The sequence below is a fragment of the Melospiza georgiana genome, chromosome 1, assembly GCF_028018845.1.
Source record: "Melospiza georgiana isolate bMelGeo1 chromosome 1, bMelGeo1.pri, whole genome shotgun sequence".
Lineage (NCBI taxonomy): Eukaryota > Metazoa > Chordata > Aves > Passeriformes > Passerellidae > Melospiza > Melospiza georgiana.
The window spans coordinates 26,334,173-26,359,970 of NC_080430.1; the positions used below are offsets into that span (position 1 = coordinate 26,334,173).

Sequence of the window (25,798 nt, forward strand, 5' to 3'; positions counted from 1 at the left end):
CTCTGTTAACTTGTTCATCCCTCCAGTTTGTAGCGAGTTCAAAGTGTCAGTTTTTGAAACATATTCCTTGACTAGAAAAAGAGATGTCTATAAATAATCACAAAGCTATCAGTCTTATTAAGGGAGTAAATCTAACTACTAATCCTGAAACCTGTTTGTATAAAAGTTCAAAGAATATGGCTACAGTTTAATTAAAATACTTTGAAATACTTTATTAATTCGCAGAAAATATTTCCAAAGTTCAATTTTACTTTAAATGTGTTACCTCAAGTGATGCAAAAATTTTGCCAAGAGTTGTAAATAGCCTGGACAGTAACAAAATTGGGGACTGTTGGAAGTTCCTATGGTTAGTCACCATGACAAACTGGCTGAATCCTGGTACTGCTGCTGTCACTCCAAGCAAGAATGAAGGCTGTGATGGGACTTCAACTGTGCTTGAAATTCCCAATCCTAATTCAACATCTCCAAGTGTTAGCATCATACAAAGACAAGAACCTTGTACTCCACTTTGTTAAATTCAGCTGTGTCAGATCAAATAGAACAGGAGTTGCCACATATCACTGAAAATAGTACTCTTAACATTTAATGCTGACACAAATGGCTAAATGCAGTGAATCTTTTATTGATGAAGATACCATTTCCAAGATGCAAAATACCTCTTCCATACAATAAATTTATATCAAAGCAAATTAAATCAAAAATCTTTATCAAATTTTTCCATACAAGTTTCCTGTAATGTATCCTAGAACCTCTACCAACTAGAAAAGGATGCTTACAAAATTTCAGTTTCTGACAAGTCTAATCTTGCAAGAGAATGCTCCTCATAGATATATACAGTGAGTGAGACATTCATGTTTGTTTTCTTTGCTGAATAAATAAGTTTTCAAAGAAGATACTCTTCATAGGCAACACTTAGCACATGTAACAGTGTCTTTTCAGTATATCTGTTGAAAATAAATGCAACTGTTACCATGCTGTCAGGCAAGAAACCACAGTACTGTAGTCCCCTCTGAAGCTCTAAATACATGTTAATAAAAATCAAGTGTTCCTCCCAGTACCAAATGGGTAGTATTCAGGGAAATCATGAATAATTTTTAGTGCTTCATTGTAGAGTTCCAGATCTGAAAAAGGGCAAAGAAAATGGTTATAATGCATAAGTTCAATTCCCCACAAGTCACTGACAACATTCAAGCGCTGCTTATTTTAAAGCAGTACTGTTGAGAGACCCCGGTCTCCCTCAAGCTCCTGTTTTCCCATGGCAGGAACACTCATTGCTCCTTTTCTGGAGGGTTCCTTGTTGGCTTGTTTTCTGGAGGGTTACTTTTAGGCCTGCTAGCTGCACAACCACACAAGGTGTAGGGCAAGGTGAGAACCACGTGGTCAGGAGTGGGAGAACAGTGAGGCCACAGCAATGATCTAGACTGGCTCCAGCATTGAGTCACTTCCTACAGTTTAACTGTAAATCACTGTATTTGGTACAGAACTTCTCTCATGACACTTTTCTACACCCTGTACTTTATCTGGCAGCTTGAAGAAAGACCTTGTCTGTTAAAAAAAGGTAACTAGGTTTTCCCTTCTTATTTACTGAAGACAAGTTCAGAACTCAAATTAATATGCCATAATGTATATTCTTACTTACCAAATGAACTTTTATCTTCTCTGAACTGGACATATGATGCACACATGATGGTTGCCTGATTTGTTACTCTTCCCACCACTTCAATAACTCCTGAAATCTCCTCATCCAGCTAGAAAACATACCAAAGATGAAATTAGTAACACTAAATAGCTGCTGTCTTTACTGCACAGATAGGAACTCTCCACAGCTGATGGTTTGTTCATGACAGATTCTGTTCCATGTCAAACAATACAGTACTACTGGACAGCCTGGTCACCCTCCCCCCAGAAAACCCACAAAAACCTTGATCCACTTAGAGATTTACAGGTTTTGTAATAGCCAATTCAATACCACAAAAAAAAATTACTGACACATCAGAGGAAAGATCCTGGTTCATAAGTATATAAAACTGTGTCATTTCATCACTGAACAGAGACTAACCTAGGACACAGAGAGAGAACAATTCTAATTTTAATGCATTCAAACCTGTGTCAATTACAGAACTCTTACAGAGCTAAGGAGGTGTCACACATTCCAGTGAGCAGTTCCAGTGTTCCACATTCAGAAGGCACATCTGGTAATAATTTCTTAAGTAATCTGTCAGTAAGTGTTCAGAATACAAAGATACTGTCACTAATAAGCCTTTGGTGGAACAAAGGAAAAAAAGGCTAAAAATTATATCTTACACCAAAATAATACAGCTTGCATGTTTTCTTTATTTTTTAAGATACAAATTTTAACAGTGCAGTACCATTTTGGTAATGCTCTTCCAATATCTAAGTCTTGTTTTTTACTTTCTAGTAAGTCTTCTGGAATAATTCCCTCCCCACAATTTTGGGGTCCTCTGTTGAAAGAGGGAACTAGACATGCACAAAGAGTGAAATATATTGAAAGGGAAAAAAGTTAGCAAGCATTTTGATTAGCAAATCTATTAAGTTTCCCCACTGACACTAGGTGAACTGGAGAGATGAAACCTTGTTTTTTTGCACACACCAGTTTCTCCCAAGGCAGTGGGACGCAGACAGAAGTGCCCAGCACTACAGCTTTGCATTTACAGAGTTCAACCACTTACACCGTTAGAGAAAATATTACAGAATTGGTCAGATGCTAACATCTGAATTTTTAACAACCCAAGGCAGGAAATGTTTTCACAAACTCAAGAAAAAGCTAAGAGACATTTTGTTGCAGTTTGATGTCAGCAATTTTCACATTTATAAGACAAAACTCCGCCAGATTAAACTGCATTTTTCATCAACAGTGACAGACTCTTGTCTTGAAAGACTGAGAGAGTACAATATACAATTGTTTCCCGTGGAAATGGCAAGGTTTCTCAGCATTTAACAACTCATTCAGAGAAAAAGATGTAAATATACACATGCACTGAGTCAAGCTAGAGCATTTGCCATCACAATTAAAATAATTTTTTAACTACAAGATTTCTTGGTGGAAAAAACATACTTAGAAGAGAATGTCGAATTATTATTATTATTTCAGTGGTAGGTGATAACAAAAGAGGCAGTAATTTTGTTCAGTAGTTCTAATTATATCTGATACCCATTGCATTCATAGCTTGGGGTTTTGTTTAAGAAAGAATGATTCAAGCTAACTATGGAATTTACTGAAACGCTATGACCAAAGAGTTCTAAGAGGATGAAACAATGTTAAGTCAGAAAAACTCTTTAATAAAAACACCATGTTCTTTTTGATTATAGAAGCTATAAGAAAATGAGAGGAAAGACTGAAATTAAAATAAAGCTAATAAACGTAGTGGAATGTATTACACGGTGAACAACTAATAGAGTAAGACGAAATAGCCAGACAGGGATGTGTCTGACAAAGAATGAGTTCTCTCTTAGCACCAGCTGAAAATTGATCAAGACTAAGGCAGCTCATGGGTAAGAAGGCTGACTACAAGTTAGCTGAAAGATGCAAGAAAGAGAGGCAATGAAATACAGGTGGAAAAACTCAAAACATGGAAGGCATGTACGGGTTTCAGAAGAGACAAAACCTCCGGAATCCACGAGAGGCGGCATCAAGTATTTCCAAAGCACTCCTTAACTTACAGGCTCGCTCAGCTCCACAGTCGTGTGCTTTCCGAGTCCATCCGTAAGCACGACGAGCTTCCCGCTAGAATGAATCTACAAAAGAACACTTGATTCCAGAAAAAAGGCCTGTGCGCTCCAGAGGCGGCCGGGAGCGCCACAGCCTTGGCCGCCTCAGCCGCTTCTCTCCCGCGGAGCCGCGTCCGCCTCCCGCCCGCTCCCAGGCCGCCTGTGGCCGCCGGGCTGCCCCCGGGACGGCGCCAGCCCCTCCCCGCAGAGCCCCGTCCCCGCTCCCGGCGCCCCGCGCACCTTCTCGACGCGCCCCACGAAGCAGACGGGCTGCCCGATGTGCTGCGCCAGCTGCCCCGTGGCGATGCGCGGCCGCGGCACCTCGTGGATGTCGCCCATCGCCGGCGCCGCTTCCCGCCTTCTGCAGAGGGAGGGACGCGGCCCCGGGAACGGGCGGCCGGGGCGGGACTTCCCTTCCGCCCGAGGCGACCCGGAAGCGGAGGCGGAGGCCGGTGAGAGCGGCGGCGGCGGCAGCGGGAGGGTGGGTGATGGAGGGGCGGCTGGCGGTGCTGCCGCGGCGGGGAGGGCGGCGGGGCCGCGCCCCGGGGAGGCCGGGAGAGCCGGCCGGCAGCTTCCAGCCCTGTCCTGTCATTGAATCCTTGGAAATCGCCCCGTACTTCCCCTCCCCGGCGTTTTCCCTCTCCCTTCAGGTACCGGTTCCGCTCAGGTGTAGATTGGCAGCGTGCCCTGGCAGCCGAGAGGGCAGGAGGCGGCCTGGGGTGCATCAAACACGGTGCAGACAGAGGAGCCTGTCCCGCTGTAGTCAGCGCTGGCGTGGCCTCACCTGGAATATTGTGTAGTTCTGTGCTCTGCAGAGGAGCGAATCAAGCTGGTGAAGGCAGTGGCAGTGAGAATCAGCTAAGGACTTCGGGTTTGCCTGGTTTGGAGAAAAGGAGGCTGAAAATTATTCTCATCATTCTGCGGCTTCCTGAGGAGGGGAAGCAAAAACACGAGATGCTGATCTCTTCTCCCTGGTATCCAGTGGATATCCCAGGGTATGTGGCAGTGATTCAAAGCTGCACCAGAAGAAGTTTACGTTGAACATTAGGAAGCATTTATCTTCTGAGAGGTTAGTCAAACTGAAACTGGCTTTCTAGAGAGGTGGTCCATGCCCCAAGCCTGTCAGTGTTTAAGAGGCATTTGGAAAATGCTCTTAACAATGTGTTTTTTTTTTTTCTTCATCCTCCCTGAAGTGGCCAGGCAGTTGGACCACATGATCACTGTAGATTCTTTCCAACTGAGCTATTCTATTAATTTCATTTTATTTCATCACTGAAATTGAGCTGATGCTTAATCCCCAAGTTTAGAATGACAGATGGATGTAGGACAGATATAGCATCTGGACATGACACTTGCATGCATCTTATCTTTTTCCATGTATTTACCCAATTGATCTCTGGCATGGATAGGTTCCTCCCAATTGCTTTTGTGGCAAAGGTGACTCACATATCCCAATCTGCATTTGACGTGGTGTTGCCAGCAGGTGGAGGGAGCTGCTGCTTCCCCTCTGCTGTGCACCAGTGAGGCACCAGAGTGCTGGGTGCAAGGGCTCATGTGGACACACTGGTGATGAGAGGCCAGAGAAGGGTCACAGCAATGATTGAGACTGGACCATCTTAAATATGACAAAAGACTGAGAGAGCTGCAACTGTTTACCCTAGAGAGGAGAAGGCTCAGAAGGCTCTTATTCATTAATATAAATACCTCAAGAAAGGGTGCACAGAGGACAGTCAGGCTTTATTCAGTTGTGCCCAGTGAAAGGAACAGGGGCAAAAGGTACAAACTGAAACAGAAACATCAGGCAGTGCTTTTGTCACCATGAGAGTGACCAAGCTCTGATACAGGTTGCCCAGAGAGGTTGTGGGGTCCCCATCCTTGGAGGTACTCAAAAGCCACCTGGATATGGTCCTGAACAGCCAGGTCTAAGATGGTTCTCCTTAAGTAGGGGGTTGGACAAGGTGGCCTCTGAAGGTCCCTTCCAAGTGCACTCATTCTGTGGCTGTGATGTCCTTTTCTTTTCCAAGACTGGTGTTTCAGGAAGTACTTGGGAAAATCTAACTCTGCTCTGGCTTAAAAGGGCAATCACGAAACTGCCTGTGTGCTGACTGTCTCTTGTGACCAGGCACGGCCCGTTCAGCTTGCTAACCAGTACCAAGTGGTTTGGTTAGGTGGCTGGGGTAGTGTTGTTATATGGCACTGGCTTGTGTCAGCTTGCCAAGGAAACAAGCTGTGCAGAGCCAGCATGTGATCTGGGAGTGCTCTGGACTTAAATCTTATATGAGATTTAGCTGCTTGCTGTCCCCTCAGTGTCACTGTGACATTCACTGTTCAGTATTTCATTTGCAAGAAAATATCCTCACCTCCCTAGCATATCTTCAGATTTTTGAAAGGAGAGATCTCATCACTGGAGCTGTTGGAGCGAGGTGCAGCAGGCTGCTGCACAGTGGCCCTTCTAGGGCTGAAGAGTTTGAAGGGTCAGCATCGAGAAAAAACATGTACAAGTTCTTACAAATGTGTGTCTGTATCACACTTAGCAGCTGTTGAAGGTTTGCATTCAAAAGAAAATTGTTTGAAGGGAAAACAGTGGGCTTCAGCCTGTCGAGTATTGTGTTTCACTAACACCTAGCTTTCTCTTTTTGCATTTCCTGTCTTCAGGGTTTTGAATGTTTACATCAGTTTAAGTGCTGTTATTTCACTCCTGGCTTTGTTTTTGTCACCTGTGCTTTTATTTTCTGACTTGGTTGTGGCTGATTTTTTATGATTCAGCCTCTTCAAGTGTTTTTATATTACGGTAATTTGGGTTATATAGCTCTTGTATTTCTGCTTTCCTTAAATTTTATAAAAACATTAAAAAGAAATACAAACACTTTATGTAATACAGAAAAAAAATCTTTGTTAATGTTTCATTATACATAAATCCCTTTTTAAAAAAGAATGGGTTTCTTGTGGTACTTTCGGTTCTTCTGCTTTCAAGAAATATGAACTAAAGAACCATGACTAATGTTAATGCCAGAGCAAAAAATTATATGTTTTTTTTTTCCTTCTTCATGTAGTAACTTAGACTAGGCCAAAAGCTTTTAAACTGTTCTTTTGGTGTCACAGAGAATATTTTCAACACACATATTCTTGACTCTTAAATTGGTTGTTTTCATGATAAGAAGGATTGCACAGGGCTGTAAACATCTTGCTCTTTTTCTGATTGCTGCTTTATTGGTGAATCACAGCAGATGGTAGTATGGAAGTGAGAATTGCTCTGATGCTCTGCTTTCTTTTTCCATAGATTGTCTATCTTAAGCTGCTAGATGTGAAATTATTCCAGTTCTTTCTTTAAGGTCAGTTTTGTGTTTTCTTCTGTCCTCATTTCATCATTTATGTAATTACTGGCAGTGTCACTGCAATTCTGCTTTGCTGTATTACTGGACATTGTCTCTTCATCTTAGTCTGTATCTTTGGTGTTTTTAACATTAAATTATGATTCTTCTCTGGTTTTGTGATCATTCAGAAAAGGCTGAAAATCAATAGTATATATACTAAGATCTTTGTTGTATAGAAAAACTTTATTGGATTTAACATATTGGTTAGGCTCAGAGGTCGCCTATAGTTCTTGTTAAAGGGGACTAACAAAATGCAGGAGGAATAAATTAACCCCTTTGTGCAGCTCTGTAACTCATCTTTGTCCAGTGCCTTGTATGTTCTCAGGGCCTCATAGAAACACAAAATATTTTTTGCAGCCTCACAGAATTGCTGTAGCTCAGAGCTTATTATTTGCTAATGACTGAAGCTGTGCCAAAAGCATTATTCTTAACTATCAGCGATTGTGTTCACTTTTTTTGTAAGAGAGAAACATGAGGAGAAAGGGAATTGCATATTCCTACCAAGGGAGATTTTTATCTTTAGGCAGTGAATTCAATTTCAGGTCTCCTATAGAAATAAAATTAATCCCATCTGGAAGGGAAAAGTGCTGTGCTATATAGCAGAAATGACTGCGGGAATGTGGTACTATCTCTGAATGGTGGGTGTATTTTCTGTGATTTTGTGCTGACAGCTTTTTTAAAAAAACCCCACAACTAAGTGTTTTTTTTCTTAGGTCTGTGTGACTGTGCATCCAGGTCTCCAAACTTCCAGTTTAATTTTTACTCTGAAATGAAACTTGTATGAAACTGGTTGTTCTGAGCTTTCATTACTTGAAACCTCATCTTATCTAAAAGTAGTAAAACTGCAGCCTGATTCTGCAAGAGCTTAAACTGTGTCCTTATCTTCAAGAGCACGAGTGTTTCCATTCAGCTCTGTGTTTCTTTGTTGGATAGGGGCTTTGTTCTGTTTTTAACATGTGATTCAAGAAATTTAGTGGTTGCATTTCCCGTTGCTGGGGAGATTTATGTTTACTTTTGAAGTAGCACAGTTGATAAGATTCTTAAAAGAGCATCACAAATGCATTGCCTGTCTACAGTCTTTCCCTTACCCATGCTGTACTGTCTATAGCTCTGGTTTTTGTTTCTGTGCCAGCTCTATTTTTTGTTTTTGTGCCACCCCTCTTTTTTTTTTATTAATTCTTTGTTTTTTTTGTTTATACTTAATGGTGTGTTCAACAAAGCTACCGAAAAGCTGAAAGTAATAGTTGGTGAGCTCTTCCTTCAACAAGAAAATCTACAAGCACAACTTTTGTTTCTAAGAGGCTCCTAGAGAAAGAAACATGTTAGTCTTTTTAATATGTGGTTTTTATACTGCCTCCCCACATTCACAGGCACAAAATACAGCAGGTTCTGTTTTCCTAGTGCTGGACTGGTGATTTTAACAGCGTAAGGATTGAGGCCTGAGCTTTGGATGTACTTTCGTTCATTTTGCTTGGTTTTCTGCCTCAGACAAACCAATATGTGGGTTTTGATTGTAATTTTGTTTAGTTTGGGTTTTTTGTTTTCTGTTAGAGAAATACTGCTGGCAGTGGAATTAAGCTACTTCAGAAACAGAAAATTCCAAAATGAAGATCAGCACTTATGTATGTAGATAAGATGAATCCTTTGGGTTTAAAAAAAAAAAAAAAGGATAGTGTAAACGACAGTAAAAAATCTAGTATGTGAAAGTGCTTGTAACCTTAATTTGGCTAGATCAAATTGTCCTGATTGCTAATTTACTCTGAATTTAAATGGCTATTATCTTTTAAGCAGTGACGTTTAGGTCTGTTAAGTATGGAGGATTTAAAAGACTAAAAGTGCATGGTTCCCTACACAAGCCTTTTGTGCCATGTATATACTGATTAAGATGCTTTTCTTTGTGCTAGAAAGAAGGGAAGGGGGACATTAAGTGATAGAGCTGAAAACTGTACAATAATGCAGATCTCAAAAGAGAAAAAAATGTGATTGGAGCAACTGCAGCTCTGGCACCTCAAGTGACTGATTGGAATCTGAGCCTTTACCAAAGCTATCTGTAAGATTTTGCACATCAAGTTGATTTTGCTTCTTGTTGTGGCACACTTAGGATGAAGGTAAAATTGCATTTTAAACTGTTCCACAAATGCCTCTCCTTCATACATCATTGGAGCAGAAACCTGACTCTCAAGCATTACAGCACAGGTTTTTACCACTTGAGCTATGGGACTGACAACCCTAATTGGTAGCAGGAGAAGACTTATTCCCTCAGGGCTGAAAAAGGAATATGCTGCTGGCGCCATGTGTTGAGCCTGGGTGTGGGGGGAGGTAAGGAATAAATGAGATAATTAGGAGTTTCTACTGTGTAATCTCCATGGAACTGGAAATATTACTATTTCTCTTGCTAAGGTAGGAAAACAAGTGAAAAGGAATAAAGTGCTGTAAAATAACATTTTTTAAAAATAACTGCATTCCTGGGATTGGATCACAGAAAAGTTTGTTCTGTTTTTGTGCACATTAATGTAGTTTATTTGGTGGCCAGAAGTTGCACTGTGTCAGCATAAGCAAGCAGGCCAGGCTGTGGGCTATTCAGTCTTCCAAGTCTCAGGTATCAGGCCACAGTTTGAATAGTTGCTGCTTTTGCCATGATCTATTTATACACTGTTCCAGGCCAGTGCTTGCACTTCACACAGGACTTTCTGGAGTGTACAATCACTTGTAACAGCAAGATTTTAGGTAGTTTATATGAATAGTCAGTACTTTGTTGCCAAGGGTCCCTGGCCAGGGCAAAAAAAGTCTTGTTTATGGGATCATGAATATTTGGGTGGGGAATGAAGAACTCCAGCAAGTAGTTAATCCAGGATTCTTATCTTTCTTTTTTCTTTTTTTTTTTTTTAATCTGCACATTTCACAGTAGCACTCTTCACTTTTTCCCACATTCTAAAGATTCTTCTTTGTTAAATTCAGTGTGAAATAATGTTACTGAAACTTGACTCTGTATTCCTCTTTAATTCTTTACCCTGGAGTCCCTTCCTCTGTTGGAGATGTATATTTGATGTTGCTATTGATTTGTCAGTCCCTTCTCTGTAACATGTTGATGTCTGCAAAATACACCAGAATTCTGCTCCTCAAACTCTGCTTCAAAGTTGAAATTACATTATTCTACCTTTCCCAATTTTATGTGGGTATTTTAGTAGAGAAGGTCTTTGCATGCCTTTATTTAAGCCTTCCTCTTTGTGTTCAGCACATAATGTGTTTCAGCCAGACCACAGGCTGCTCCATGGATTGGTGTTGTCCAGGGGTCCAAGTTCAGCCTTTGAGGGACCCTCATGGGTCCCTTCATGGGTTTTTAGTATTTTTGTCCTATTTAAGCTACTCATAATTGCTTCTATGTAATCTTCCAGTCCTGAGAGAGGGGATACCGAGCATTTTTTTCTGCAGTCCATGGTTTTATCCCAATTGTTTCCTTGTTTTGTTCTAGCAGTGGAGCTGCCTTGGAAGATTCTTTTAATCAATTATTGTTGCAAAAAATTGCTACAAATGATTTTGCTGCTTTTTCTTTTAAGGAAATCATTGGTAACTGTTAATCAAACATACTCAACTGTTAGGCTGTCTTTAAGATTGTGAACTGGGAAACTGAAAACAGTTACTGCCCTCTTTGAAGAGAAAGCTTGTCTAATCACAATACAAAGTAGCAGAAAAATATGAATACATATTTCGTATTTTTGATATAAAATATAAATGCTGAAAGGAGCTTCCATCTTTCATTTTCATTGAGAAAAAGTTTAAGTTTTGTTAGTTTGTTCTTTGATTTTTTTGATAATTCCTCTCCATTCATAACTTTGTATAAAAGCCTTCTGTGCTCCACTCTACTCTTGCCTCTTGAAGTAACTTGCTGCATCAACAAGGTAATTTATCTGACACAAAAATGCCTGATATTTCAAATTGGGTAATAAAGATTAGGTATGTGGCCTTACTACATACATAGTGTATGATCTGGAGTGCCTGATCACTTTTAACAGCAGAATTTTAGGCAGTTTATATGAATAGTCAGTACTGAGTTGCCACAGGTCCCCAGCAGGACAAAAAAAAGTCTTGTTTGTGATATCTGTTGGTGGTTCTGTTATATGAACTTACTGTAAGTTCTGTTATCATATGTTTATTTAACATATTTTGTCTTCATTTTAGATAACACCTCAGAAGACAAAAAGAACCCAAAGAGACTATGTTCAGCTTCTTCCGAAAAAGTCAAGATTCAAAGAAGGTCACAGTGCCAGAGAGAGAAGCAGATGGATTTGTTATTGTGGGTAAGTGGTGCTTCTGTATAAAGCGATTCTTTCATCTTTCAAATTTTGATCTTGAAGTTTCTTTGAGATGCTTAGACTAAATGAAATGTTAAGAGAAGGCATGATAAAAATTGTTCAGTATTCTAACTTTTCCTGACAAGTTAATTTTCCTAGTCTGCTCATTTGGACTAAATAGCTAAAGTTTTATTTACATAAATCTGAACTCATATTCAGGACCACTGAAAATGTAATTTCTTGTTTTCCTTTCATACTGAGTGGGGAGAAGTTACATCCTTACAAAACAGTGATGGTCAAAGTTTAGACTTCTAGTTTTATTATTAGAATTGTGGGAAGGGAATGTCTTACTGCAGTTTTTAAAGGACTGGCTTTTACTCAGGTTCCTTCATTTTCATTTTACCCCCAGACTTTTTGTATTAGAAACCAAGAGGTGTTTATGAGTTTCTGGTCATGGTGAATGTAGATGCTCTGTCTCAGAACCTGACTCTTTAGTTTGATAAGAATTAAGCAGTTTGGGGTTTTCAAAGTCTTCTTTTGATTCAAAAACTAATCTGAAACATACACACCTGTGAATTGGCTAAATTTAGAGCTTTGATCAAGCTTTTACAATTTTGCAGGTCAGCTTAAGTGTGCAGGAGAGAAAAAAAAATTGCTGTTATGCCAAAACTGATCCTTTTCTTTTTTCTCTTTTGACAATTTGTTTTCCTCCTGGTGAATCTGTCATCATCAATATTCAGCTTCTTCTGCTCTGATTTACTGACTCATTCTTATCAGGAATCTCACAGTGTTTCTCTGTTTAATTGTTATTTCTTCTTGAGCATTTTCAAGTTAGAGAAGCCCTTACATTATTGAAGTCTACAGTATGAGAGACTATTGGAACCCTTTCTGAGAACTTAGATTTCTGGCAAAAGTTCTCCATTAAAACAAATCTGTTTCACATCTGTGACTGTGTTGTCATGCTTAATGGCTGCTTTCCACTAGATTTTGTTCACCTGCAGCAGTTCTGATGGCTACATCAAGTCACTCCAGCATTTGCATTGTGGAAGGGTCAAAGGAGACACATCATCATCCCCAAAAAGTCTGGACACCATTTAGCATTTCAGTTTCTATAATAGGCAGAATTCTGCACCCAAATGTTGCTATGTCCTGATTGTGCATTCAATTTAGCTTCATTCCTTTTTCCTGAAATACTGTCAATGTCTATTTAAACTTTGTTTACATAAATTTGCATAAAATTTATCTGTTAAATATAAGTTTAAGAACAATCAATTTCATTTGAGTCTTCTCTTTTTTATTATTTTTTATTTTTTGCTCAGACAGAAGTTAATTTTGCTGTCTGCAATGAAATGGACTGCCCTGGCTGAAGAGCTGCCATCAGCCTTATCAGTGAAGCATATCACTGTCTTGCAAGACAAATGTAGTTGCAGAATTATGGGTCAGGACTTGAGTAGATATTTATCTGGAAGGGGTGTTCTTGTCTAGGAACAGTGTCAGTGGAGAAAAAAAAATCCAAACCACACCACTTAGCCATTCTGTTAGTTACTATTTTGTTACTCAGATGGAATATTCTGAAGCTTTTCTAAACTGGTGTAAAATATTCTGGAAATCCAATAGTAAATACCTTTAACACATCTCAGTAGCAGATTTCTGGGTCCATTAGTGTGAATACTGCTGTAGGCAGTGAACACTCTTGGAGGGAGTGAGAATTTAATTTCTGACATTTTAAGTTGGTTCTTAAACCTAGTCTTTCATTCAGGCCATATAAGAACAAAAAGCCTAGTTCACCAATCTACTGTGGACATAGGAGGAATCTTTCTGTATTGGTTGATATTTGAAAAAGTGAGAAGAAAATTCAGTGCTTTACTGAGAAAGCTCCATCACAGCTATTGCCGTGTCAAATCCCGAGAATGATTTTTTTCTTTTCTTTTCATAACTTCTCCAAGTCTTGTTATAAATTGCTATATTTGAAATCTACTTTTTCCTTTTAAAGTATCAATGCCTTTGGGAATTCAGTGTCTGACTAGAAAGGTGACTCATGAAAACAGCAGAATCAACAAAACCAACTTTACAGCCTAGCAGCTGAAAGAAATTCTCTGTTTTGGATTTTGGGGTAAATATTGCATGTGTGGGAGTCAAGCAAAAATAATTTGTAATTGTCTCTCTACAAAATAAATATAAAATATAATTTCCTACCAGAGACTAAAACATTTTTATGTCTAACTACCAGTTCACTTATTTTCTGGGTAGTGGTCATCTCATCTCTTCATGAAGCTGTAAAAATGGTGCCTGTTCTGTAACAAGCAGAACTATTACTCTGTAAAGGGAAAAGAGGCATCTGAAATGGGCATAACACACACAGTTGGTTTTGATGAGTGAATCAAATGCAGAAATATGGAAAAACGTTTCAGAGGCTTTCCTGATCATCACAAATTGTTTTTAATGTTAACATTCTGAAAGCCAGAATTAAGGAAACAAGTAATTTTCAGTTAGCTTGGGAATCTTGGAGAGTAGTGGTTCTTTAGGAATTCCTCACGTTTTGTAATAGAAAATAAATTCCAACCTGCCATTCATTGCTAGCCTTAGAGAAAAATGCAGTTTTAATGCATTTTGGTTTGGCACACAACTAAAAATCTCCCAGCAGTCTCAAAGATCCAAATGTCCTGTAGTCCTAATCTCAGTCTAAGATCAGGAACTGAAAAACTGAGACAGCAATGCTGCTTCCCATGTGTGTTTGGCAAGACAGTTGGAAACTCTGCAAAATCCCCATGGTGCTGATGGTGCAACTGGGGTGGGTGGTTTTTGCTTGAAGCAACTGAAGGTCATAGAATCATAGAATGGGTTGGAAGGCACTTTTAAAGATCATTTAGTCCAACCTGCCTCCATGGGCATGAACATCTTTTAATAAACCTTGTCATTCAAAGCTCTGTGCAACCTGACTTTGAATATGACTTTTTGGGCAACCTATTCCAGTGTCTTATCACCTCCATAATTAAAATATCATATAAATAACTAAAATCAATTAGAATATTGTTCTGTAGGTCCTCTTTCAAAAGGACTGTGAGAAGTTAGTTTTGGCTTCAGGTTTGGTTTAAGAGCCCAATGTGCAGGGTCTTGTTTACTTTTCCCGAGAGAATTGCAGTGAGCCAGAGGGAGGGAGCAGCCAATGCTGGTGGCTCCAGCAGGCAGGTGAGCCTGCATCCCAGCGAGGGTGCCAAGGGTGCAGGGGCTTGGGCACAGACCTCCCTGAGGAGCAGGGCAGTGCCACACTCCCTGGACAAGGACACAGCTCTGGGGACAGGGGCCGGGGTCAGCTGAGACCTCAGTGCCAGGCACTTCTGCAGGGATCAGACACATCTGAGGCCAGGCCAGGAAGTTGGGTCAGAGCATTGTGGTCACCCAGGTTCCCAGGCATCCCTGCAGGCTGCTTTGGCAAGGACCAAGGAATGAGGCTTCTCCCAGAGCTCTCTGCCTGGCCCTGCTGGATGTGCTCAGGCTGCGTTGGGTCTGTGCTGGCCATGGGCACAGAGACACAGAGCCCTGGCACTGGGCAGGGGCTGCTGAGCCCCCCTGGCCCTGCTGGATGTGCTCAGGCTGCGTTGGGTCTGTGCTGGCCATGGGCACAGAGACACAGAGCCCTGGCACTGGGCAGGGGCTGCTGAGCCCCGTGCTGTGCTCAGGGCTGGACAGCCAGAGGGTTGTGTTTCTCTCACTGCGTCTGCAGGCAGCACAGTTCTCTGAAGAACTCTTGATCTGGTTCTTTGACCATGCCTGAGTTCAAGGCTATGTTTACTTTTGAATTGTGTGCTGACAAACCTGATTTTTAAACATATTTAACTTCTGTTTTCTTCCCTGAACCTAGGACAGATTTCACTTTCATTCTTTAATATGTAAGTTAACATGGGCTGTCATTTCAGAGTTCTGCTCTCAGCTTCAGGTGCAAACCTCTTAACAAGTGGTAGGGAGTATTGGTACTTACAGGGAGCACTTAAGTGTCACCTAAAGGTCATTTTCTGAGATTGGGAAATTTTGTAATGAAGCTTTTTCAATGAGGAAGTACCTAAGGAAAAGTAAACAAGCACAGGATTCTCATCACAGTAGTTATTGTCACAGACACAGGGAGGCTGTGGCCATGATAAGACAGTTTGGAGGAATTTTGTACTAAATATACACTTCTGCACTGTGAACCTCCATACTTTCTACTGGGCTTTCCTAGAGCTATCTAGGACAGCCATCTAGAATTTATGAGCAATTTTTGGTTTAATGCTTATTTGTTAATATTTATCCCAATTGGAGTAAGCACGATTTTTGCCTGTCAGGTTTCCTGTCAATAGAAAATAGTCACAGACATAAGAAATTAAGGGTTTTGAAATCTTTTCCAAATAAATAGAATGCTCTGTGATATTTAAATGAGTCTTGGATTTGTTCAATTAATCAGTGTCCCTTCAGTTTCAATGATAATGTTTGAAGAGAAGAAACTCTACAGAGCAAATGTGTTCAGGCTCACACCAGCATCTAAAATGTCATAGAAAAGGAGGTGGGAACTACTGTTTCTCATCCTGTGAGATGAAATACAGTATAAGGCAATTATTTCTTCTTTATTAAAAATACAGAAAAGAGCTGGTACTAATACCAGTTGACAGGTAAAAAATTTGAGAACATTTTGTGAGAAGTGGGATGTTGTTGATTTCATGATTACAACCTGCTATGACAAAGTCAGGAACATAATGGGCTGCAAAAAGAATACACAGGGAGTTTGATAAATTATGGTGAATGATAACAGCTATTCTTATCTTAAAATTTTGGTGGTCAGGTATGACTTACTCTTGTAAATTAATCTCAGCAAGGCATTTGAACTTTGTCTTATTTCAAGTGAGGTACTTGCACCTTCCTCTGATCTATTCAGTGTCTATATTGTTGAGTTAAATCAGTATTATAATTCCTTCTTAGGGGATCATCCTCATCTGTAGGCAGGAGTATCCTCACTCCTCTGTGAAACTGTGAAAAGTATGATTTACATCCAGATGAAAGCTTCCCTTTGTCAACTGCACTAATATTGCAGAAGAAATCTTTAATAAATGGGAAATCTTCTGTACTGAAGATACCAAAAAGTAAAATAAAAAGCCCAAGTCAGCTTTTAGTTTTGGAAATCTAGATTGTTTTTCCAAAGAACAATTTTATGAATATTTGTTCCTCTCCAAATTGCAGTTTCTGTTTTGCCATGAATATACTCTGTATGCAGGTAGTTTTTTGGAGTACTTTGGATAAAGTGCGTATTTGAATTAAGTGACACCCCCAGTGTTACCCAACATGAAAAAAGGCCTTACAATAGAATCCTTACAGTTTCCATATTGATCTTAGTAGTAAAGATCTCTACATATAATTTTTTAAGAACCCCTTCAATGTTTGCCTCTGAGAGAAATGTATATATGTATAAATTTTCTGGAGAGAATCTGTTATGAAATGGAAATTTAATATATTGATACTCCTGAAACAAAGGAGTACCCCCTTACTAGTTCATTACTGCAAATCAAATACTTTTTCTGCTTTCTTCCCTCTGCATACACACCTCAAAGATTAAATGTATCAAGAGATTTGTAAAATCCTAGTGTTACTGCTGCTGTTTGTTTTCCAGGAGTTAGTAGTAATGTGTAGTAAGTCCCTGTAAATATCTACTTTGCTTTTTCATTAATATTTAAGGAGCTTTTGAGTGGTGCTAGTAGGGAAGGTTGGGCTGCAGTGTTTTAAAATATACTGTTACATTAAAGAAATGTACAAGGCCTTGTGCCAGTTGGAAAAAAGCAGTGTCTCAATGTCCTTTCATTTTCTGCATCAATGGGCTTACATTACCTATTTTTTTATGTAACAGGAGGCACTTGTGTAGTTACTTCCAACCTTATCGTTTTTGAATAACCAAGCTACTGGTTTTTTATGGGTTTTGAGGTTAAAATATTTAATACTAATTTTATAGTAATCTGAGATTTGGGGATATCTGTTAATACTTTTATCTAAAGAATACTTTATACATGTCAGCCTGTGCCACTGTAAGTGAATCCTTTTGATGCACAGTAAGAAGTTACAGTATTTGAAGTGACCTGTTTCCTGAAGTGCTGCTTTATGGTTTTTATACTTAAAAACCACAGTAGTTCATCTGGGCATTGAATTTTGCAGCCAGAGTTGATTGAAAAGGGAGGAGGAGGAGGAGGAATTCAGAAGAAACAGTCCTCTCCTGTTACCGATCCTTAGTTGCATATGGAGGTAATGTCTCCACTTCATTCAGTGATGAAGTCAAACTAATCCTCTTTGGGACTAATTTTGCACAAAAACAACCTGCGCTTTTCAGAGGTGCCACTAGATGGGGATTTCCCTCGGATTCAGGGCTCCCCGGGCTCTGCTCTCCCCCTTTCACACACAAAAGTGCACTAGTAGTAATTATCAGTGCACCATTTGATTAGACTCTAGGTTTTCAAGAGATTTATAAAAAGCTTTTTAAAGCCTAATATCAAATCTATAATGACATTCCAACCTAATAAAAACAATGAAGCTTGAAATGTTGACAGCATGTATCTAGATGTTGGCTTGTAATTCGTTCCAAACAGATCTGTTGAGGCCCATGTGGGACCTAAATAACACAAAGAAGTAAATTTGCATATTTTACAGCAGGGGGAAAAAACAGAATGCAAAAACATGAATAATTAGGAGCACAAGCTTCATGCTATATTAATACTGTTGAAAAGCATGTGTTGATTGTATTCTGAAAGCCAGTAGTGATTTGGTTGAGTGAACTCAGTCAGCATCTCTTATGCAGATTAAAGGATCTGGGTTACAGAACAACTGAAATTCATTGTTTTGCTGTATAAGGAGGTATATTTCTTAAAGGAAATGCTTTTTTTTTCCTCTTGGATTCTATACAGCAGAAGGAGTCTTTCTCTTTAATGCATCATCAAAGAATGTTTTTGTTCACAAATGACTGCATTTCTTCATTTATTTGTACACCTCTAGATTTTAAAAACAGTTCTCTCAGCCACAGATCAGATGTTAGTATATTTAGCACTTTAATATACATGACCTAGTTACTTTTCATTCCACATAATTTCTCTTCCTTTTGCTTTCTAGGGCTTGAGCCCCTGGAACATACTTATGATGCTTTCATCCTATGAATTTATTATTTTTAAATTTGCAGCAAATGCCCTTCTCAAAATATTAACATACAGACCAGTTTTGAATCTGAATATTGTGAATGGTTGTGTTGGCTTCTGTTGATTGTAACATAAAATGTGTGGCATACTTTTTATGAAAGAAAAGGTTATTTATGTAAAAATGGTAAATAGTATCAAAAGTGATTTACTGTTTACTTTGGCTGAATATTGTCTTGGCCCCTTAACTCACAACTATCTTAAAAAGTTACCTGGTTTTGACCATGGACTCAAGGGAGGAGAAAAGAAAGAAGATGAAGACTTCTTGTTTAACTTGTTTTAATGCTGGCAATAAAGAATTATGTGCTGCTGTATCAAGCAGCTTTATTTTGGGACTTAAGGAGACAAAATGCATGGAACCAAACACTTGCATTCTGTCTATTAAGCACATCTTCTTAATTTGCATAACCAAAGGAAGAAAATGGTAAAATGTAGCTGTCTTTTTAGAAGTTGATGTAATTGTAAGAGGTTAAAGAGGCATCTGGCAAAAGGTTGTTTTGAGGTCACACATGCATCTGGCAGTTTGCTGCCAGTCCTCTAAGAAAATATTGGTTGGGGTTGCATTCCTGTTTTTCATATTAACTGCCTTCAGACTTGATGTATAATAGTCACTTTCTACAATCCAGGTCTCCAAAGTGCTCCTCAGAGGTTTCGTCCTACTGATTTTAATTTTTGCAAATACTGATGGAAGCAGACTATGCTGAAGAAGAAAATCCTTTTTTTGCTAGAAATTTTTTCTTAGAAAATTTTTTTTGACATGACTGGTCTACAATGATGTGTTTACATAGCTGAGACTGTATTCTTTAACCTTTCTTATAGTAGGGTGGTCACTTTTGACACCTGGCTTCTGACGGTTTTACTCCCATATATAGAAGTTCACTCTCCAGTAGCAGTGCCATAGTCTATTGGCCTATATAGCATTCTTTAAGCAATTTCAAGTTGAAATATACAAAAGGAAAATTGCCTATTGTAAAACAGAGTAAAACCAGTAAAATATAGTGTAAAAGTATGGATTTTCAAATGCTGGTTGTAAACTTTGTTTCCCAGAACATGCTGGTCATTATATCTCTTTTAGAATTTAAAATTTCTTTGCTTTATGATGCACAGAAAATAATTCAGGGTATGAGAACATATTTTTAGGCCAAGTCTGATTTGCCTATATACAGTGGACTCACAGCTACAGCTAACTGAAAAACAGGAGGTAAAAACGTGTTGCAGAAGCGCAAGTTGATGTTCTGGCAAGTGATAAATTCAGGTTGAAGTCCCTCTTTCAGCAATTTACAGCATACTGACATGATCATTCCTTGCAAAGAGGGCCCTAGTCATTAGCTCATGCAATCACTGCCTGTCTGGTTGGAGTCATTCATACTTCTACGGATGTTAATCAGTGTTCATTTTCTCAGAAGGAAATGTTATGTTGAACTTATTTTACACACTACCCTCACTATCTCTGGCAAATAAATGTTTTTGTACTTTTTTTTTCCCACTGGAAGAAGAAAAATTAGTTTTCCAAAGATATACTGTCTTTATTATTTTTAATTAGATATTATAAAGAAACTCAAGAAGATTTTGTTCTGTGTTTTACAAGTGCTTCAAATCAGTCATATCATAGGCCTCAAGGTTAAATAGTAACATAAGTGTAAGGCTTTTCCTTAAAAATGAAAGGTGGCTTGTCATCTTGGCCAGAAAGATGTGGGTTTTTTAGCTGCTCCTTCTTGGTATAATAGTTGAGTACATTTTCAGTATATTTCTGGGAAAATAAATTAAAGGACATAGGGAACTTACCCATTCAGTTATTTTGCATTTCAGTGCTATTTCATCTGTTTTTGCCCTAACATGTCTTTGGAGGTTACCAAAAATATAATGTGCTTTCTGATGTCTGCTCACAGAGCTGAATGATCTTCAGCTTCTACATAGTGCTTTCCTCCACAAATGAGGGTTGTGTGGACAACAATGACATTTACTCTCTTCCTTCAGTCAAAAAGAAGCATTTGCACACAACATTGACCATGGCTTGCTGGGGAAATTATTCATTATATTCTGACATGATCATTTAACTTTGTGCTTTTTATATCTTTTAGGAAATCTCCACTAATTTTAGTAAATTAATGCTATTTCCATTGTCATGGGGATATCCTACATGACAATAAAAAATAAGGAAGAACACAACTACCTCCTAGAACTAGTGGGCTGATTCATTAGTGCAGTTTGTTTATCTGTTAGCACACCCCCTGCTGTTAGTAGTTACCCATCTACACTACAGGATACAATCCCAGCCTTAATTCTGTATATGGTTTCCTCAATTTACACATGGTTATTTGCTATAAAAACTGTGTATAGGGCAAAAATTATAATGGACAGAAAATACTTCAAAAGCTTAAGTTGATTTAATTCAGAATGTTGGTACAGTGTGTTTCTGGGGGAGCAACAATTCAAAACCCATAATATTAATTTTTGTCCTTATTTCAGTTAGTTTGAAACTTCAGGGGTTTTTGAGAGGGATGGAATGGAACTGGCTATTTCTTTGCCATTTTGTTTTTCAATGGGAACTTGCCTACCTGATTCTTTCTGAATTATTTCACCCATAGGTCTTGCAGAAGGGCAGGACTACAGAAGATTTGCTTTACAAAAACATTAGAAAAGCTAGTGGAGCAGAAAGCATTCAATATTATCTTTAAAAGATTCTTATTAAATACACATACCAATGCACCCTTCATTAGGAGGCAAACTTGTGGAGAGGATTTTTTTGGTTGGAATTGTTTTCTTTTACTAACGCACAAGTTATGTCAACACTCTTATAAAAAGATGCACAAAGAGCTTTCTTTAGGTCTAAATACTGACTCCAGTTGAATATAAACTTCAGTTGGATATACCAGCTCTCATGAAAATTTACTTCTGCTTTACCATTGAGCAACCCAAAGGTGAGACTCAGTAAAGAACAAGTAGCAGTTTTCAGTTCATTGTACTGTGTACTGTGTTTTTAAAAAATTGGAAAGAGTGAACCAAGAAGTAGAATTAAGCATCTCTGAAATTTAGTTTACAAAATCGGTTTAGAGCATATTTGCCTGAAATGACCTACTGGCAAAAAGCAGAGACCAGCAATAAGCTTGAATGCTCGGTGTGCTCCAGAGTTGAAGTGTCTGAATCAAGGCACCATACCTCAAGCACATCTGTCCACTTGACTCAAGACCAAAAGCTGAAGTTACAGCATGTTCTTCTTGAAATATGTTTGGTGTGTATTTGTGCTTATTCAAGCATTCATCTGAGAAGCAGGAGACCTCAGCTCAAGCTCTGCATAGGCTGAGTGCTGTCAGATGCACATCATCCAGCATCAAGGTCTAAAAGTCGAGTGAGAGGACTCCCAGTGTTTATACTGTTTGCAGAGTGGTTTTACTTCAATAATGCAAGACACAGCAGCTTCTCTGATACTGCATGAGTCATTGAACTTCAGTGGCCTGTGAGTACAAAAATGGGAATATTGATCTCTGCTCCCTGGCCCATGTGTGTGGTGCTTTTTTTATTTCTTAAAATGAAATGACTAAAGCTTTTGAAAAAAATTTTCAGCATGAAGAGACAGAATGTGTTGCCAGCTTCTAGGCATTAGGCTCAGACTTGTTCTGATTTGTTTTACTTCTGTCCCAGGCAACCTTTCCTTTTTGGCTGAGCCAGGTCCAGCTTCCAAAGAAAGGGGAGAAAGGTTCCCAAGGCAATTAAAGTGTAGCTGACAGAGAGAGTTCCCTGTGGCAGCCAGGAGTTTGAATATCATCAGACTACAGGGAACAGATTTCAGATCCATTGTTTCTTGAGTAGGCTGGTTTAGAGGGTGAGGGTAAAAGCAGTATCTGCTCTCCTTTTCCCTGGAAATTAAAACAAGGGGAATGTGCCCATCATGTCTGAAACAGGCAGTGGGAAATGTGAGAGGAGACATGAGTTAAGCTGCTTCCCAATCAGATCCAGGACACTGGTGCAGAAGTGACAGCTACTGAATTTAGGTTCCTAATGCATTTTGTGGCTTTTAGGACAGCTGCTTTCTTAGATTATTGTTTCAAGTATTCCTTTGTAGGCTTCCTACCACTTCTAATCTTGTTGATAGCAAAATATGCATACTGTGTGAAGATAATGAGTTGTGCTTTGTTATAATATGCTTTTCATTTAAAGTAGCATTAATAGCAGTCAAATTCTATGCATGCAACTCCTTGCTATTGCACTACCTTTTTAGGAGTATTAAGAAACTTTTAAAACAAAGAAGGGAGCAAAATAATTGAGCATCATACTTGTGGGTGATATTCAACTTGTGACAGCCATGAATGCATTCATTAGCTGTCAAAATTTGATTTTCAAAAGCCCTACTTTGTTGCTGGACAGTGCGTGCAGGCACAGCTGTTTGGCGGAAGAGGGTGCATTTTGTTTGTGCGTATTCCTTCTGCCAGCTTTGTGATCCGGTGGGCAGGGGCTCCCAGCCCTCCTGGGGGGCTGACAGTGCTGGCTGGTAAAAGAAATGGGATCTTGTTCTGTGTAAAATAATAGTATCACAGGATATGCTGAGTTGGAAGAGAGCCACAAAGATCAAGTCCAACTCCTTGTCCTGCACAGAGTTGCACCGTGTGCCTGAGAGCGTTGTCCAAACACTTCTTGAACTCTATAAGCCATGGGGCTGTGACCACTTCCCTGGGGAGCCTGTTCCAGAGCCCAGCCACCCTTTGTCTAATATTGAACCTAAAGCACCACTGACACAAGTTCAGGCCATTCCCTCTGGTTCTGTCCCTGGTCACACAGAGAAGAGATCAGAATCTGTTCCTTCTTTTCCCCTCATGAGGAAGTTGTAACTGCAATGAGATTTCCCCTCAGTCTCCTCTTCTCCAGACTGAAGAGACCAAGTGACCTCAGCCACTCCTGATATGGCTTCCCCTCATGCCCCTTCACCATCTTTGCTGCCCTCCTTTGGGTACTCTCTATCAGCTTAATGTCTTTTTTATATTGTGGCACCCAAAGCCGCACACATTATTCAAGGTGAGGCTGCCCCAGCCCAGAGCAGAGCAGGACAATCCCCTCCCTTGCCTGGCTGTGCTGTGCCTGATGCCCCCCAGGACAAGGGTGGCCCTGCTGGCCACCAGGGCACTGCTGACTCATATTTAACTTTCTGTCAACCAGAACTCCCAGGTCTCTTTCTGTGGCACTGCTCTCCAGCCTCTCATTCCCCAGTCTGTCTGTACATCCAGATGCTCCATCCCAGATGCAAAATTTGACACTTCCCCTTGTTAAATTTCATACAGTTGGTGATTTTCCTGTCTCTCTGCAGGGCCTCCCTGCCTTTGAGGGGTCAACAGCTCCTCCCAGTTTTGTATCATCTGCAAACTTGCTTAGAATCCTTTCAAGTCTTGTGTCCAGGTCTTCAATAAAGACGTTGAAGAGCACAGGGCCAAGGATGGAGCCTGCAGAACCCCACTAGTGACAGGTCACCAGTCTGATGTCACCCCGTTCACTGTAACTCTTTGTACCCAACCCCCGAGCCAGCTGTTCACACATTGCATGATGTGTTAATCCAGCTTAATGCTGGACATTTTCTCCAGAAGGATCCTGTGGAGACAGTATTGAAAGCTTTTCTGAAATCCAAAAAGTTACATCAACTGGCTTCCCTTCCCTGATCAACTAGGTAAAGTAAAACTTTGTAGTAAAAAAAAGTAAAACTATAGTGCAGTGAAAGCTGTCCAGCACATTCTGATTTCAAGTTTGATTATAAGAAGTCATTAAAAACTTCAGATTAAATGTTCTTAAAATTTTACTTACTTGCATATTGCTGTGATGAGGTTTTTAAACCTGTAGCACTCAGTACTGCTGTGGAAGTTGGTCTAAATTTGTTCAGGGCCATAGTCCAATGGTGTTTGTCTTGTCTTTATCCTTATACTCCTGCACTAATTTGTCTTGCAATGTTTGGGTCTTTTTGCAGTCTTCTATTTTAATACAGAAAGGCAATACTTTCTTTTATACTTTTCTTTAAAGACTCCCCTCCCCCTCAATTTCTCATTATATCTTTTACTGGTTGAGCAGTACAGGCTCATACCTGCTTAATGTCAGCAGGTAACTTTCAGCTGCACATCTTGCATACTGACCTTTGTAACAGATACTCTTGAGCAAGAAATGTTTTCTTTTCTATTTGATGAATCAGATTTAAATCGAAGGATGTCTATGTTACACTTTTGTTTTCTTATTTCAGAAGGTGTCATATCTGTAAGTGGTCTTGTCTACTACTTCCTTTCTCTTTTTTTTCCTGCCCTTTCCCTTGGGTCCAGTGAAACTTCTGAATCCTCTGGGTTTATATTTCTTTAAGTCTTCAGCACATTCCTGGCAGCATAAGCCATCTGTTTGCTTACATTCTGTAGCTAAAGTCAATGAACTTCTTGTGCAGGGAATGAATTATGAAGTTAAGACATTTCTGGTGAGAACATGTCTAGGCACTTTTGATCTTGACTCTGGAGATCCGGCTTAACACAGGGTACAAATGAACAAACTCTAAGAGGCTCTTGTTTTAAACCTTCTATTTCCATTCTACTCCTGCTATTTCCATTCTACTGCTGATGACTTTCCTCATGTAGACCCCCTGTTACCTTTGCAACTGGAGAGTGACCAACCCTTAATCTTGTTATCTGTCTGTGTGACTTTAGGTGGTGTAAGTGCTCTGATGTGATACTTGCAGGTAGGCAAGTTAAGGACCAGCTGATTGATGTAGTGCTTCAGGAGTCCAGTCTGTTCTGCCCTTTTGAGAGGGCTGAACCATGTACTACACTGACATGCTGCAAGCAGATGGTGATGGCTGATGTACTGTGAGGATATTATTTGACTTTTGCTTTTGCTTTATGTCTGGTGGGCTTTTTATTACAGTGAAACCACCCAAAAGAACAGAACCGGTGTTGAAAAAAGCTGATGGTTTCTGAGTTCAGGATTTTAAGTGCATTATTTAAGATAATTAAATAGATAAATGCTATATAAACTGTCTGCAGAAATCATCTGAAGGTCAGAACAAAATGTTATAAAATGTCCTTGTCCTTCTTTCTTCCTTTCAAAACAACAGCTTCCAACTAGAACTGATATTCTGAATTATAAATTGAATGATGTGTATGAAACCTAGTTATGAAGTACAACGTGCAGGTAAACAGGATAAGTAATGTGACCTCACTTGCTTTAGAAACATGCTGAAATGCTAGTCAAG

The 25,798-nt window shown here is 39.5% G+C and overlaps 2 protein-coding genes across 6 annotated transcripts in view; one reads left to right on the top strand and one right to left on the bottom strand.

Moving 5' to 3' along the window:
- Nucleotides 1-602: 602 nt before the first annotated feature.
- Nucleotides 603-4,115, bottom strand: RPA3 (replication protein A3). Its single transcript, XM_058024421.1, has 4 exons — nucleotides 3,970-4,115; nucleotides 3,682-3,756; nucleotides 1,640-1,748; nucleotides 603-1,121 (listed from the first exon to the last, which is right to left on the bottom strand). Exons 1-4 carry the CDS (start codon nucleotides 4,066-4,068, stop codon nucleotides 1,039-1,041), a joined length of 366 nt encoding a protein of 121 aa, XP_057880404.1. The 5' UTR covers nucleotides 4,069-4,115; the 3' UTR covers nucleotides 603-1,038.
- Nucleotides 4,116-4,138: 23 nt separating this feature from the next.
- UMAD1 (UBAP1-MVB12-associated (UMA) domain containing 1) overlaps nucleotides 4,139-25,798 on the top strand; it is a 77,884-nt gene continuing 56,224 nt past the window's right edge. The window contains exons 1-3 of one of the 5 annotated variants that reach the window (XM_058024433.1): nucleotides 4,156-4,181; nucleotides 7,010-7,061; nucleotides 11,283-11,401. In XM_058024433.1, coding sequence (XP_057880416.1) covers nucleotides 11,320-11,401 — 82 coding nt within the window. In that variant the 5' untranslated portion in view covers nucleotides 4,156-4,181; nucleotides 7,010-7,061; nucleotides 11,283-11,319. The other 4 variants (XM_058024441.1, XM_058024449.1, XM_058024460.1 and 1 more) reach the window with 4 other exon arrangements.

Excerpts from the sequence above, each read along its gene's own strand:
- RPA3 (XM_058024421.1), bottom strand. The coding sequence starts at position 4,068 with ATGGGCGACATCCACGAGGTGCCGCGGCCGCGCATCGCCACGGGGCAG. Across the intron at positions 1,749-3,681 it reads CTGTGGAGCTGAGCGAGCCT|CTGGATGAGGAGATTTCAGG; the intron begins GTAAGTTAAGGA and ends TATGTTTTCTAG. Across the intron at positions 1,122-1,639 it reads AGAAGATAAAAGTTCATTTG|ATCTGGAACTCTACAATGAA; the intron begins GTAAGTAAGAAT and ends GCCCTTTTTCAG.